The 13,986-nt window shown below is 56.9% G+C and overlaps 1 protein-coding gene across 5 annotated transcripts in view; it reads right to left on the bottom strand.

Annotated features, from left to right (window-relative positions):
* The window catches only part of KMT2D (lysine methyltransferase 2D), a 42,319-nt gene that overhangs the window by 20,362 nt on the left and 7,971 nt on the right, over positions 1-13,986 (bottom strand). For 2 of the 5 annotated variants that reach the window (XM_030816640.1, XM_030816643.1), the window contains exons 1-24: positions 12,066-12,423; positions 10,862-11,970; positions 10,282-10,395; positions 9,836-9,946; positions 9,142-9,246; positions 7,783-7,964; positions 7,434-7,598; positions 7,239-7,348; positions 7,094-7,141; positions 5,620-5,841; positions 5,279-5,398; positions 5,067-5,180; positions 4,744-4,874; positions 4,511-4,658; positions 4,239-4,304; positions 3,952-4,062; positions 3,615-3,752; positions 3,435-3,519; positions 2,963-3,204; positions 2,791-2,864; positions 2,527-2,577; positions 596-2,407; positions 306-488; positions 93-229 (exon numbers count right to left, since the gene is read on the bottom strand). In XM_030816640.1, the coding sequence (XP_030672500.1) occupies positions 93-229; positions 306-488; positions 596-2,407; positions 2,527-2,577; positions 2,791-2,864; positions 2,963-3,204; positions 3,435-3,519; positions 3,615-3,752; positions 3,952-4,062; positions 4,239-4,304; positions 4,511-4,658; positions 4,744-4,874; positions 5,067-5,180; positions 5,279-5,398; positions 5,620-5,841; positions 7,094-7,141; positions 7,239-7,348; positions 7,434-7,598; positions 7,783-7,964; positions 9,142-9,246; positions 9,836-9,946; positions 10,282-10,395; positions 10,862-11,970; positions 12,066-12,075 (5,588 nt within the window). In that variant the 5' untranslated portion in view covers positions 12,076-12,423. Of the gene's footprint in view, positions 1-92; positions 230-305; positions 489-595; positions 2,408-2,526; positions 2,578-2,790; positions 2,865-2,962; positions 3,205-3,434; positions 3,520-3,614; positions 3,753-3,951; positions 4,063-4,238; positions 4,305-4,510; positions 4,659-4,743; positions 4,875-5,066; positions 5,181-5,278; positions 5,399-5,619; positions 5,842-7,093; positions 7,142-7,238; positions 7,349-7,433; positions 7,599-7,782; positions 7,965-9,141; positions 9,247-9,835; positions 9,947-10,281; positions 10,396-10,861; positions 11,971-12,065; positions 13,632-13,770; positions 13,917-13,986 lie in introns of those variants that run through there. The other 3 variants (XM_030816639.1, XM_030816642.1, XM_030816641.1) reach the window with 3 other exon arrangements.

The raw sequence follows: 13,986 nt of genomic DNA, 5'->3' as shown, positions 1-13,986 counted from the left end.
GGATTAGTGATACAGGAAAATCACAAGAGCATGCAACAGTGATAAAATCCATCCCCCTTGGTTTACCCCCAGGGAACCTCCTGGAGCCTCACCGGCTGTTCACATCCATAGAGGAAGGCGTGGCTGGTGGAGGTGGCCGGGAGAGTCGGTCATCGCTAGGGAAGGACCCTGGCCCCAGGATGGGGCCACTCAGCTTGCTTGGGGGCAACCCCACAAGGCTGCTCTTGTCCTAGAAGGGACAAGGTAGATGAAGGTGGGGCAACCTTCAGTATCCTGGCCCCACTATCCCTTGCCACTCTACCTACCTGTGTCCCAGCAAAGGGGGTCTGGCCTCGACTCAGCTGCTCAAAGGCAGGGCTGCTGGGCTCAGCACCCCAGCTGCCTGGAGGCCCCACTGCTCCTGCAGCTGCTGCAGCTGTTTCCTTCTCCTGCCGCAGGGTGTTGCGCTGGATCTGCTGCCGAATCAGCAGCTCTCGTAGTCGCTGGCGCTGTGCAAAAAAAAAATAAGAGGAATAAGCCCATTCTACTCCAATCATGGGGCTGCCCCAGAGACAGCAGCGATATGGGGGGGCTTAGCTCCAGGGTGTCAACTTACCTGCCGTTGCTTCTCCAACTCTGTTTGGCTAAGGCCGGACATGCCTGGGTCCTGGGTACCTGGGAGTTCAGCTGTCGCCAAAGAGCTACCCATTCCAGCCCCTGGGTCTTCTCGCTTTTCGACAGGAGAGGTGATGCCTGATCGCTGTGAGGCTCCATGGGACAGGTAGGGAAGGGATCCGTCGGGTGCAGGTGGTGGCAGAACTGACGGAGGGCGTAGCGGGGACAGCCCATAGCTCTCCCCTGTGGACCCGCTGCTGGGCCCCAGGGGGCTGCCCGATGGGTGGAAGTTCCCTGTGGCTACTGTGTAGTTTGTGCTTTGAGGCTTGCCCAAGGTGGGGCCGGGCCCAAAATGGCTGTTGATCCCATGGGGTGGCGGGAGACCAGGCTGAGGGACAGGGGGCTTTAGGGAAGGCTCTCCTACTGCCTGAGGGAAAGTGAAACGCATGGGAGAGGGGGTGCCCACTAATGCGCCCGTCCCAGGGGACCGGACAAAATTGGGGGGCTGCCCACTTGGGACCTTGGCATGGAGCTCACCTGCTGGCCCCGAGGGCAGGGCTGCTGGGAAACCCCCAGCCCCCAGCGAAGTGTGGGCTAGAGACCCAGCCTTAAAGGCAACTTCAGGGGGCTGGGGTCGGGGTGGCTTATGCAATGGGGCAAATGGATCACGGGACTGAGGGCGTGAGGGTGGGCGAGAATAAGGGTCAGGGGACTGGAAGCGAGGGGTAACAGGGGATGGGCAAAAAGCTTCAGCAGACAGAGGACGGGGTGTCAGTGGAGACTGGGAGCTGGACTGGGACTGAGGACTGGCAGGCACTCGGGAGAAAGGATCAGAGGGCAGTGAGCGAGGGGGCAGAGCACAGCAGCTCTCAGGGGGCGGAGGCTGGGGCCGAGGAGTCAATGGGGGCTGAGCATAGGGGTCAGGGTAGGAGCCAGGGCGAAAGATGTCCGGGTGACTTGGAGGAGAAGGTGCCAAAGCCTGGGCAGGGGGTGGCTCCTGGGGCCTTAGGCCCAAGCCCGGGCTCTGGGGCTCTACCTGAGATGCCCGAGGGGTCAGGGGGGCTTTGAAGACATCAGGTGTCTTTAACTCCAGGCCACCCAGGTGGGGGCCTGAGGAGGGTGAGTCAACAAAGCCCAGGTTTGGGGGCCCATAGCTAGGAGAGGATGCCCCAAGCTCTTCCTTCTTCACCTCTAGGGCCTTCCGGGACTCCCCAAAAGGTGGGGGCGAGAGCAGGGGCTCGGAAGCTTTGCCTCCTCCTACCCCAGGGCTCTCAGGCACAGCCAAGTTATCCAGCGAGGGGCAGCGGGGTTTGAGGAATGGGTCAGGTGTGGAGGGCTGGTGTCTGGGGGTGCCAGGTGGGGTAGTGTGGAATTCCCCTGGCTGGCCAGTCCCAGGACGAGATGAGGCGCCCAGCATTGGGGTCTGCGCAGGGGCCCCCGTCGGACTAGGATAGGGGGGATAGGTGGGTGGTGCCGTGGGGAAGCGGGGCTCCAGGGGATAGGCAGGGGCCAGTCCAAAGGGGTCCTGCGAAGGCACTTGGGCGGGCACCTGGGGTGGGAGCTTAAGGAAGAGCTCACCAGGCGAGTCAGGGCCAGGCACCGAGCCCGCCGGCGGCTTCAGGAACCCGTCCGCAGAGGTAGACAAGCCGGCGGGGGTAGTGGGGCTGCCAATGAAAATGGTGGGGGCAGCAGCGGGGGGCGGGCTGCCCAGTGCCCCTGGCTGCGGGGGAATGCGGAGATGTAGGGCCGGTCGGTCAGTCTTACGGGCTATGTCGCCCACCTTGGTCTGCTTGTTGATCTGGCTCTCAGCCTGCTACAGGGGGAGACCAGGCATAGGGCAGTCAGGCTGCTGCAGGCAGGCCCCGTGGCCCTCCACCCTCAAGAGAGGCCACCCACTAGAGGACTGCTACGCCCCAGCCCAGCCCCACTCACCTTCTGCACCTTGTTGATGCGGTGAGCTGCCCGGTTATCTTTGGCCTTTTGCTGAGGGATACGGGACACAGCCTTAGGGCCTAGTGCTCAGTCTCATGCCCTGCCCCCCTACCGTACAGTGTTTTCACACGCCCTACCCAGAAGCTGATCCCTTCTGGCCCAGCTGCTTTAGGAGTGGGGAGTGGAAAGAATTGAGGTAAACTACCCAAAGATCCCTCCCTCCCTCTCAGTTCTCATGATAATCCATGCTCCTGTCTGTCTCACCAGGTAGGGGGCTTTGTCAGCTGCTGGAACCTTTCTCCAGAGCTTCATGATTTGTTTGCAACGGCTTGACCAGTCTGGAGGGCAGAGGGAGTGAGTCAGAGAACACTTGGCAGGCGACTCCTCCACCTGCCATGTTGCCAGGCTGTCTCCCTTGCCCTCATCCCACAGGTACCTGGGTAATCTTGCTTGAGATTAGGAAAATTAATGTTGGCATAGAGCACGGGTGAGATGGTGGACAGCTGGCCCAACTCCTCATCCTTCTCCCAGCGCTGAAGACTCCGCTGGTTATAGGAGAGTCCGTCGCCCTCACCCTCTGTGGTGGGGGTTGTGGGGGTGGAGGGCGTGGTGCCACCTGAGCCTGTCCAAGGGCTGTCGGGCTCACCGGGTTCCGGGCTAAAGAAGCCCCCGCGCTCCCTGGGGCGCAGGGGCAGAGAGTCACAGGGCGCAGGGATGCCAAGTCCCACCCCAGACAAACTGCCCAGGGCCCCAGGCCACTGCCCTGCCCCAAAAGAGGAGGGTCACTAACAAGGGAATGGGGAGGAGCAGGGGAAGTGCTGCAGGAGTCCGAGGGAGGCGAGGCATGAACTCAGATGGAGGGAAAGGACAACGGGGACTGCCCACGAAGGTTATGCAGAGACACCAACCTAGAATCCAGGAATGGGGACTGGCAGAGGCCTGGGTAGGAGTCCATTGGACTGCTGGAGGGCAGATTGCCCAAAGGGAGTCCACCTACAAGACGGACAGGATCAGAGAAAACAGCAACTGGCCCATCCTGGAGGCAAGCTTGGTTATGTCAGTCTTCAGACCACTCCCACCTGTATTACCTTGAAGAAAGGGCCTCTGCAGTGGCGTACGGCTGCCTTCTAGGCCAGGGGTTCCACAACCCAGATGCTGTTCTCGTTCAGAGCCCAGAACATCCTTGAAGAGCTGCTGCAGGTCCTTGGATTCCATCTTGGGCAGTTCTGTGGGGGAATGAAGGACACTGTTGAGGAAGACTGGGAAGTTCAGGTGACACCACAGGTCTACAAATGATCATGGCCAGGAACGGTGTCCAGGACTCCCCACCAGAGAAGCTGTACAGATCACAGTCCCAAAGATAGGACCTCCTCCTTCTCCCATAGAAAACCCTTATACACAAAGAGGTGCGGGTCACAGCCTCACCTTCTGTGGAAATCCTGTCTAAGTCAGAGCTAAGCATCCCTTCACCTGGGGTGCCTGGCTTCTCAGGGTCACTGGGCACTGGGGATGCCTTCACGCCCCCATCCTCAGGTCCTGTAAATGCCAGGAGAAACCCATGGGTCAAGGCCAGTATGGGTCACGGCCACTCTGAACCACAGAGGTCCACGGGACAGTTTCCAGCCTCCAACCCTGACAATGCTCAGGGGCACAGCAGAGGGACAGAGGCAAGCAAGGCCAAGACAGGACACAGTCCCCCCGGCAGCCCTCACCTGGTGTATCAGCTTTGCCCTCAAGGCCACGGGATTCTTCATCTGCAATATCTGGACCATCATCTCCTATGAGCAAGAGTCCCCACTCCAATCACAGATGTCCTACATCTGATGCCCAGAACAGGTCTCCAGTCCCACAGCCCTACAGGCCAGGACCCTTGACCCCACCCTTGACTCCTGGAGGCCAGTCCATTTCCCATCAAATAACTTGCCAGCTCCTAAGCCAGAAGAAAGTTGGATTCTCTCAGACCACTCACTCCCACATAACTAACCTTTCTGCGATGTGGGGAGTTCCTTCCTTTCTGAGCCTCCATCTCCCTTGGCTTTTGGGGTCCCTAGTCCAAAGCCTGGCCGGCCCACCCCAACTGCAAAAAGGGCCTTACGGCTCAGGTCCAGCAGCTCCTTCCCAAAGAAGGCTTCCTGTGGGGCAGTGAAGGAGAAACAGGTTTCTTCGTGCCCTGCAGGGCACAGACACCTCCCTCACTGCTTGGAGCCTGAGACCCACCTGCAGGTAAGCAGGGAACATGTCCTCCAGTTTGCTCTTCTTGCGCCCTCGCCGCTGTTGCTTCTTCTTCTCATCCCCTTCCGCTAAGCTCTGCTCCACGGCTCCCTCTGCAGGCAGGTCAGCAGGTATCACTGTGGACAGAACGGAAGTGTCAGACTCGGGTTGAGAGCATGCTGCTCCCAACTTGTAGGGTGACACTTTGTGCCTACTCTCTCCCACAACACCAGCTGGGTCTACCACCCTCTTGGCCCTTTCAATGAGTCCACCCCCTGGGTCTCTCTAGCATTGCCCCACCTTCTCCCAGGCCCCACTGGTGCCCTCACCCGTCTCACCCTCGTCGGGCTGCCCATCCCCACTCAACACCTCCGCCTGTGCAGCAGGCCCCTTTTTCGTGCGTGTGTGGGATTTCCGCTGTCGCACCATGAAGCCACCAATGCCTATGAGGAGGCAGAGCTGCGGATGAGAAGCCGCTGGGGGACCTATTGAGCTGCCCCGCACCACCGCACCACCCCACAACCCCATCCCAGGACCTCACCAGGCCGATAAGGTTTACGCTTGCGTTTTTTGCTTTCCTCGGTCTCCTCTTTGCCAGGCTCCACATCAGGGCTGACAGGGCCCTCCAGTTTAATTTCGCACTCCATGTGCTCCACACCACCTGCATATGGTGACAGAAGAGATGGAGGCAGATCAGAACTATAGGCCCTTTTAACCTTGTCATCCTGCCACTGAGAGCTGAATACCTTGCCTCAGAGCCACTTAGACAAGACAGCAGTGCTTAAGGGTAACTGTGAGTGGCAATGTAGCCCCCACCCAACATCCCACTCCCAGAGTCACACTCCCCCTACTCTGCCGCTCCCTAAGATTCCCCAAGCTAACCTTCACCCTTGAGCAGCTCATCGGTGTCCAGGTCCCCATCCTTCTTGTCATCAGGGCCAAGGGCATCTGAGGGCTCAGAACCCTCCAATCCTGCCTCGCCTGGGAGGCCAAGCCGTCCTCGCCGTTGGCGCCGCTTGTGCAGGGGTGACATGGTCAGGTTACGCAGCAAGGCCATGCCAGTTTCTGTCAGCCACACACCTTCGAAGCGAAAGTACTGGGGCTCTACATAAGAGGAAAGAGTGTGTGATCCCTGGATGGAAGCCCCAGGGAAACTAGAACTGCAAGTTTCAACCTATATCCTTAGCTGAGACAAAGGCAGTGACAAAAGTCCAGCTTAGGGTCTAAATGCTGGGGAGAACAGGCCACCAAGGGGCACTGGCTGAGGCCCGAGTTCTCTGTCAGTGACCCAGGGATATTCAGAGAGGTACCGTAACTCAGAAGCCTGCCTTTGCTCATGATTAACCCTAGGTTCACTAAATAGATTCTCTTGCTGTCTGGGGCTATGAGGGCCCCTACTTGCTGAATGCCAGCACACAGTGTCCTAGATGCCAGCAGCAGTGCCATATCACGATGACATCACGTCCCTGGCCCCTTTCACTTAGGAAAGAGTTATGTTCTCAGCTGGGCGCGGTGCTCACGCTTGTAATCCCAGCACTTTGGGAGGCCGAGGCTGGCAGATCATGAGGTCAGGAGATCGAGACCATCCTGGCTAACACGGTGAAACCCTGTCTCTACTAAAAAATACAAAAAATTAGCCGGGCGTGGTGGCGGGCACCTGTAGTCCCAGCTACTCGGAGAGGCTGAAGCAGGAGAATGGCGTGAACCCGGGAGGCGAAGCTTGCAGTGAGCCGAGCTTGTGCCACCGCACTCCAGCCTGGGCAACAGAGCAAGACTCCATTTCAAAAAAAATAAATAAATAAATAAAAGTTCTGAAGATGAAATTCTGGGCCGGGCGTGGTGGTTCAAGCTTGTAATCCCAGCAGTTTGGGAGGCCGAGGCAGGTGAATCACGAGGTCAGGAGATCGAGACCACGGTGAAACCCCGTCTCTACTAAAAATACAAAAAATTAGCCAGGCGTCGTGGTGGGCGCCTGTAGTCCCAGCTACTCAGAGAGGCTGAAGCAGGAGAATGGCGTGAACCCGGGAGGCGGAGCTTGCAGCGAGCCGAGATTGTGCCACTGCACTGCAGCCTGGGCGACAGAGCGAGACTCCGTCTCAAAAAAAAAAAAAAAAAGAAATTCTGGCAGTGAAGAGACCATGGTGCCTGATGAAAGGAACACTGCCCAGGAAGCTGGAGATCTTGGTTCTAGGTATAACTTTGCCACTAACTGACTAGATGACCTTGGGCCACTTAACTTCCCCGGGTCTGAGTTTCCTCCTCTTAAAATAAGGAGATGAAACTAGGGGGTTGGAGCTAGACTAGATGATGTCTGACGTCTGGTCTGGCTTTGGCATTCAAAATTTCTGTGACTCACCTGGCTCTTTCACCTTCATGGGCACCAGCTCTGGAGGTGCAACAGGTGCTATAGAGAGAAGGACAAACGGAGGTGGCTGAGGTCCTGTCCCAAAGCAAGGTACCCCTGCCCTGACTCCTCCCCCTACCCAGCAGCTGGTACTCACCCACAGGCTTTACCACATAGGGCTGGCAGGAGACACAGTCAAAGCCTTCATCGGCTGCCTGCTCCACATCGTCCTCTGTGAAGAGGCTCTCACAGCCAGCATGCATCCACCTGGAGAACAGAGACTGGAGGAAATAAGCTCAGGCAATGCGAGGCTGGCAACAGGGCCAAAGTGAGGAGAAAGGGATGTTCTCACCGTTCACAGTGGCGGCACTGGATTAGTAGGTCCTCTTCTACATAAGGAGCATGACAGATAGGGCAGGTCACCAGGCTGGCACAGGGCCCACAGTGTGTGTAACTATTCTGCCATTCACAGTGGAAGCCAGGGGAAGCAGCCCCACACTGCATACAGGATACACACCTGGTAGGAGCAGGAAAACAGAGCCTTAGCACCCAACCTACCCAAAGTACCCAGAAGTCCCCTCACCAGAAACCCAAGCCACCAGCCTGGCCTCCTAAACCCAGCCTCTGTCACATACTCAACATCATATCCACTTCAACATCTCAAGGCCCCAGGGCTCCACTGAAGATCCCAGTCTCCTTACCACTTGCACTTCCAGCCGCCCTTGGGGACGGTGAGCAGTGGGGGGTCCAGGCAGTATGTGTGGTAGCTAATATCACAGTCATCACAGAGCAGCAGGCGTGAGGGGTCGGAGGCCTGGCCACACACCTCACACACAATACACTCCACACAACGCCAGCCCTTGAGCAGCATCACCTTGGTGATCTGGGGCAGAAGATGGGAACTTCTCAGGGTGTGAGGTGGAAAAGAGGTGGAACTTCTTTTTTTTTTTTTTTTTTTGGAGATGGAGTTTTGCTCTTGTTCCCCAGGCTGGAGTGCAATGGCGCGATCTTGGCTCACTGCAACCTCCGCCAGGTACAAGCGATTCACTTGTCTCAGCCTCCCAAGTAGCTGTGATTACAGGCACCTGCCACCATGCCCGGCTAATTTTTTTGTATTTAGTAGAGATGGAGTTTCACCATGTTAGTCAGGCTGGTCACCAACTCCTGACCTTAGGTGATCCACCCGCCTCAGCCTCCCGAAGTGAAGTGCTGGGATTACAGGTATGTGACACCGTGCCCAGCCTAGGAGGTAGGACTTCTAAGGGTGAGGCTGGAGGAACCCCAGTGCAGAGACTAGGCCTCCATCTGAGCACACGGAGACTTAGGCAGAGCACCCTTGTCCCCAGAACAGTGACTCTAAACTTAGGCTCCCAGTGATCTCTGCTGATCAGAGAAGAGCTGCACTAGCCACTGCCTCATTGTGAATGGAATAGCAATCTTTCCACTAGCCAAGACCCTAAAAAGAGACTGTGGACCGAATTAGGTCCCCCAGTTTTTCTTTTCTTTTCTTTTTTTTTTTTTTTTTTTTGAGACGGATCTCGCTCTGTTGCCCAGGCTGGAGTGGAGTGCAGTGGCGTGATCTCGGCTCACTGCAACCTCCGCCTCCTGGGTTCAAGCAATTGTCCTGCCTCGGCCTCCCGAGTTGCTGAGATTACAGGCACGCGCTACCACACTCGCCTAATTTTTGTATTTTTAGTAGAGACAGGGTTTCACCATGTTGGCCACGATGGTCCTGAACTCCTAATCTCAGGTGATCCACCCGCCTAGGCCTCCCAAAGTGCTGGGATTACAGGTGGGAGCCACCATGCCCGGCCTTGTTGTTATTTTTTACGATGGACTGAATTATACCAGCAAGTCAGGGCCTACCACAAAGAAACTATCAAGTCCACCTTGAGTTCCAAAGTACTTTTCCCCAAGAAGAGTTGATAACCACTGGTGACTAATGAACAACATCCATGACCAATGGCCGCTTTAAGAGGTGGTATGGCCAGGACAAGGAACTAGGGTAAGAAATAACTGACCCTATTCCCCAGCCTGCACCTCTTGGGCCCTGAACTCACCTTGCTGTTGACACAGTAAGGGTGATAGCACTGAGAGCACTGCGAACAGGCAAGGAGGTGGCCCTCTGCCCCCCGGCCAAAGCTGCCACATACCACACACATGTCCTGGGGAAACACAGAGAAACCCAAATGTCCAACTAGATCTCCCCATCCCACTCAGATCCAGCCTACTATGACACTACAACACTGATTTGCGACCAGAGTCAGGAAGCCCATCCCACAGCATTAGGACGCTGTAAGCTACCAAGGGACCCTGCTCCTTCCTAGGATGCCTCATTCACCTAATCAGGTCACTTGAATTTATAAAGCCTGACATGGGTAAAGGTAAGAAGAAATTAAAGGAAGATAAGATGGGGTAAAGACTGGTCAGGTGAGAATCACATATGTGAAAAAATTCTATGAGCTTCAAGATTATTCAAGTGAGGACACATGTAAGTTCCCTAAGCTATAAACTTCGAAAGGGCAAAGACTTTTTCACTGCTATTTCTCTAGCTCCTAGCTCAGTGCCAAGTTCAGAGATACTCAAGAGAAATGTGATGGATGGACAAACCAATGAACAACATGATTAGAATTCATGGTCTGTTTTCTCATTAGCTGGGTATCCCCAAAAGTAGGTCCAGTGTTACCCATCTATCCTCTCACCAAAACACACACATACACAACGTTCAGTGTGCCAGGTCTCACTGTATGGTACCTGCATTAGGACAAATTTGTCTGTGTTGGAGAAGAGAACCACGGTATTCTGCATGGTGTCATCATCTTCTTCCTCCTCCTCCTTACTGGGAGAGCTATCAATGTCAGCAACCTGATGGGCAGAGAGTTGTGGAAAGTGAGGCAGATAAATCTGCCCCCACCAAGCTACTTTCCTCTTTGGTGTTGGAGGAAGAAAGTGTGAACCCTTGGCTAAGATGAAGGCCAAAAGCCAGGAATAACAGACAGAACACCCCAGCTCCCAAACTGAGCCTCAGCCTGATAGCAGAGATTTCAGAAAAACCTGGGGGCCAAGTGGACAGGAATTCAGACATAGCCAGACAGGCCCTAGACAAGCAGGCAGGTAGGCAAGCATGCAAAGGACTGGCAGGACTCAGAGGGTGCTAAAGCATGGTTGGGGGATGGGAGGAATAGGAGGCATCTCCTTACTACCAGAGTCTCAATGGAAGAAGCAGTTGACTTTAGCCGGGCCCGTCCTCTACCACGTCCTCCATGGGCTCCTCCACGAGGCCGGCGTCTTCCTGGGAAACTGCTGCTGCGACCCTGAGTGAAAGAAGGGGACAATGACAGGAGCATGTCAAGGGCTAGTGTGTTGGGTTTACACACTTGAACAGAAGAAGTGACAAATGGACAGAGTAAGACAGTTGTAATAAGCCCAGGAGTCCCACTCAGGGCAGGGGAAAAGGCCAAACTCCCAGATATCAACAAGCGCATAGCTCTAGCCCAAACCCATTCTTCCCCTCCCAAGAGTGGCTGACATGGACAAGGAGGAAAAAACAATGGCTTGAAAGAACCAAGTTTCTGGTCCCAATTCTATGACTGAGTAACCATGAATCTCGGCAAGTTACTTGTCCCTTCTACGTATTAGTATTTTCTCCTCAATAACTGGAATAAAGGATCTCCAAGTCTAGGATTCACCAAGCAAGGTGGGAAGGTATCAGTGACACAGGACTGTACCTCTGACAGTGGGCTAACTCTGATCACATCCCGCAGCTAGACAGCCCCTCACCTGTTTGATGCGGGAACGGGCTGGGGAGCTGCGCCGCCGCCCCTTCTCCCCCTCAGCTTTGCCTCCACTGATAGCTGTCCCAGCATCGCACAATAGTGAGTCATCAGTCTCTGGCAGTGAGTCGGTACAGAGCCGTAGGGAGCCCTCATCTCGGGCTGGACTAACATCCGTAGAGACCCCCAGCTCCATGGACAGGGAGCCACCACCCTCTGGGTCTGGAGAGCCCAGGAGGGGCTCTAAGCCAGGAAAACTGGCACTGGCATCGCCCTGGCTCAGATTAGAGATCTCGTTAACGATGTCGGATTTGATGAGAGTGGGTGGTGTGGGGGCCACCGGTGCACGTGGCTCTTCCTGTTCTTCACATGGTGAGCCCTGCCCTGCTGTCTGCTTACATTCAGGGTAGACCTCCATAGGGGTCACGGGGGCCAGCTCCTCGGGGTCCAGGAGCACAGGGGAGCCTTTAAGTTCACTAGCCAAACTGCCAGGGGTCTGTCCAGCCTCTGGCTGTGAACCCGGAGCATCAATCCCATCCAGAGGGGCTGTGTCTTCCCCTAGGCCAGAGAAGTCATCCAGGGCTGGGGCAGGACTGGGGGCGGGGCAGGAAAGGTCCCCCATTGGGGAAGGGAGAGGACTGGTGGCACTGGGTTCCAAGGCTGGGCATTCAGGTTCTGAAACTTTCTCCGTCTCCATCTCGTGCAGCTCAGCCTCATCTGAGACCCCCACTACCTTCCCTATGGGACTCAACGGGGAGGGAACGGACAGTGGCAGGGCAGGAGGAGAGCACTGAGAAGGAGGGGAGTTTTGGGGAGCCAGGGAATGCTGAAGGAGAGGTGAACACTGAGGGGGAAGGGGATCCATCAGGATGGGAGAAGCCGGCCCCATTGGGGAGCCTGGAGATGGGGGAAGGATCATAGGGGGGACAGGCTCGGGGTCAGTGCAGTTAGCTTCTGGTGGAGGGCTGATGGGTGTCTCCAGGATGGGGGCAGCCAAGGGTGACTCAGGGTCACTGTCCCCTTTGGCACCAAAGGGGTACTCTAACTCCCCCAAAGGAGACAGGGCCGGTGGGGCCACAGCTGTGATAATGGGTGAGAGCGGAGGAGGAAGGGGATCTGGAAGGAAAGAGAAAAAAGAGGGGCTCTTAGATTAGATGTGCCATGAAGAGTTACAGCTGTTCCAGAGTAAGAGCGTACTAACATCCCCTTACCTGGTGGCATCAGCTGAGGTGATAAGGATGGCTCCCCAGATGGGGACAAGGGCAGCTCCTCGGGCAGAGGGGACAGAGGTGGTTCCCCAGGCTCAGACAGGGCTGGCTCTCCAAGCAAGGGAGATAAGGATGGTTCCCCATGGGGAGGGAACAAGGGCAGCTCCTCAGCTGCAGGGCATTGGCCTGGCTCCTCAGCGGGCTCTTCAGGCCGAGGGGACAGGGGTGGCTCCTCAAGCTGAGGGGACAGATGCAATTCCTCAGGCCGGGGGGACAGGCATGGTTCCTCAGACTGGGGGGACAGGTGTGATTCCTCAGGCTGGGGGGACAAGCATGGCTCCTCAGGCACAGGAGACAGGTGCGGCTCCTCAGTCTTGGGGGACAGGTGCAACTCCTCAGGCTGAGGGGACAGATGTGGTCCCTCAGCCTGGGGGGACAAGTGTGGCTCCTCAGGCACAGCGCACAGGCATGGCTCCTCAGGCTGGGGGGACAGGTGTGGCTCCTCAGCCTGCGGAGATAGGTGCGGCTCCTCAGGCTGGGGGGACAGGTGTGGCTCCTCAGGCTGCAGGGGCAGGTGTGGCTCCTCAGGCCGGGGTGACAGGCGCGGCTCCTCGGACGGGGGGCAGAGTTGCGGCTCCTCAGGTAGTGGTGACAGGGGTGACTCCTCCAGCGGCAGAGACATGAGCGAGTCCTCCGGTCGTGGGGGAGCAGGTGAGTCCTCAGGTGGTGGGGATGTGGGGGAGTCCTCAGGTGGTGGGGAGAGGCGTGAAGCCTCAGGTGGAGGGGACGTGGGAGACTCCTCAGGTGGTGGGGACAAGGGAGATTCCTCAGGCGGTGGGGACAGGCGTGACACCACAGGCAGGGGGCATAGGCGCGAGACCTCAGGTGGGGGGGACATAGGTGATTCTTCAGGTGGTGGGGACATAGGCGAGTCCTCAGGTGGTGGGGACAGGCGTGATGCCTCAGGTGGTGGGGAGAGGGGAGACTCCTCAGGTGGAGGGGACAGAGGAGACTCTTCAAATGGTGGGAACAGACGAGATGCCTCCGGTGGTGGAGACATGGGTGACTCTTCAGGTGGAGGGGACATGGGTGACTCCTCGGGCGGTGGAGACAGGCGAGATGCTTCAGGTGGCGGGGAAGTGGGCAATTCTTCAGGTGGTGGGGACAAAGGAGATTCCTCAAATGGTGGGGACAGGGGCGATGCTTCAGGTGGTGGGGATAGAGGCGTCTCAAGTGCAGGAGATGGGGGTGACTCTTCCGGTGGAGAGAAGGGCGACTCCTCCAGTGGAGAAAAAGGTGATGATTCAGGTGGGGGAGACAGAGGAGACTCCTCAGGTGGCGGAGAGAGGGGCGATTCCTCTGGCGGCTGGGACAGGTGCAATGCCTCAGGAAGCGGGGATGCGGGCGATTCCTCAGGTGGCGGGGACAGGCGTGATGCCTCAGGTGGTGGGGACGTGGGTGATTCCTCAGGTGGTGGGGACAGGGGTGACTCCTCAGGTGGGGGCAGCAGTGGCATCTCCTCATTTAGGGGGGCCTCCAACTGGGGCTCAAGTTGGACCCCTGCTCTCCCTGCAGACACAACAACACGATGCTCCTATCTAGCTCATATCTACTCCACAGAAAGTGTGGGGTCTGGGGCAATGCACAAACTGTCTCTTGCCACAGAATAAAAGGGGATGAATTTCAGGGACCCTCAAACCCTACTCACCTAGTGGTTTGGCTTCACATTGCAGGGGCCCCGGTTCCTTGGGTTGCATAGAGGTCACGTGCCCACCCTTTGGCTGCCCTTGGCATGCAACGTACAGAGCATCAGGCTCGTCAGTGGGGGTATCGCCAGGCTCTGGGGGTGAAAATCTGCAGAGGGTACAGGGGAGCAGGCACTGTGGCTCTCACCAGCTAACAAATCCTAGACAGCACACTGGGG

Source organism: Nomascus leucogenys, chromosome 8 (genome assembly GCF_006542625.1).
Source record: "Nomascus leucogenys isolate Asia chromosome 8, Asia_NLE_v1, whole genome shotgun sequence".
NCBI lineage: Eukaryota > Metazoa > Chordata > Mammalia > Primates > Hylobatidae > Nomascus > Nomascus leucogenys.
This window is presented reverse-complemented; position numbering and strand designations above follow the sequence as displayed.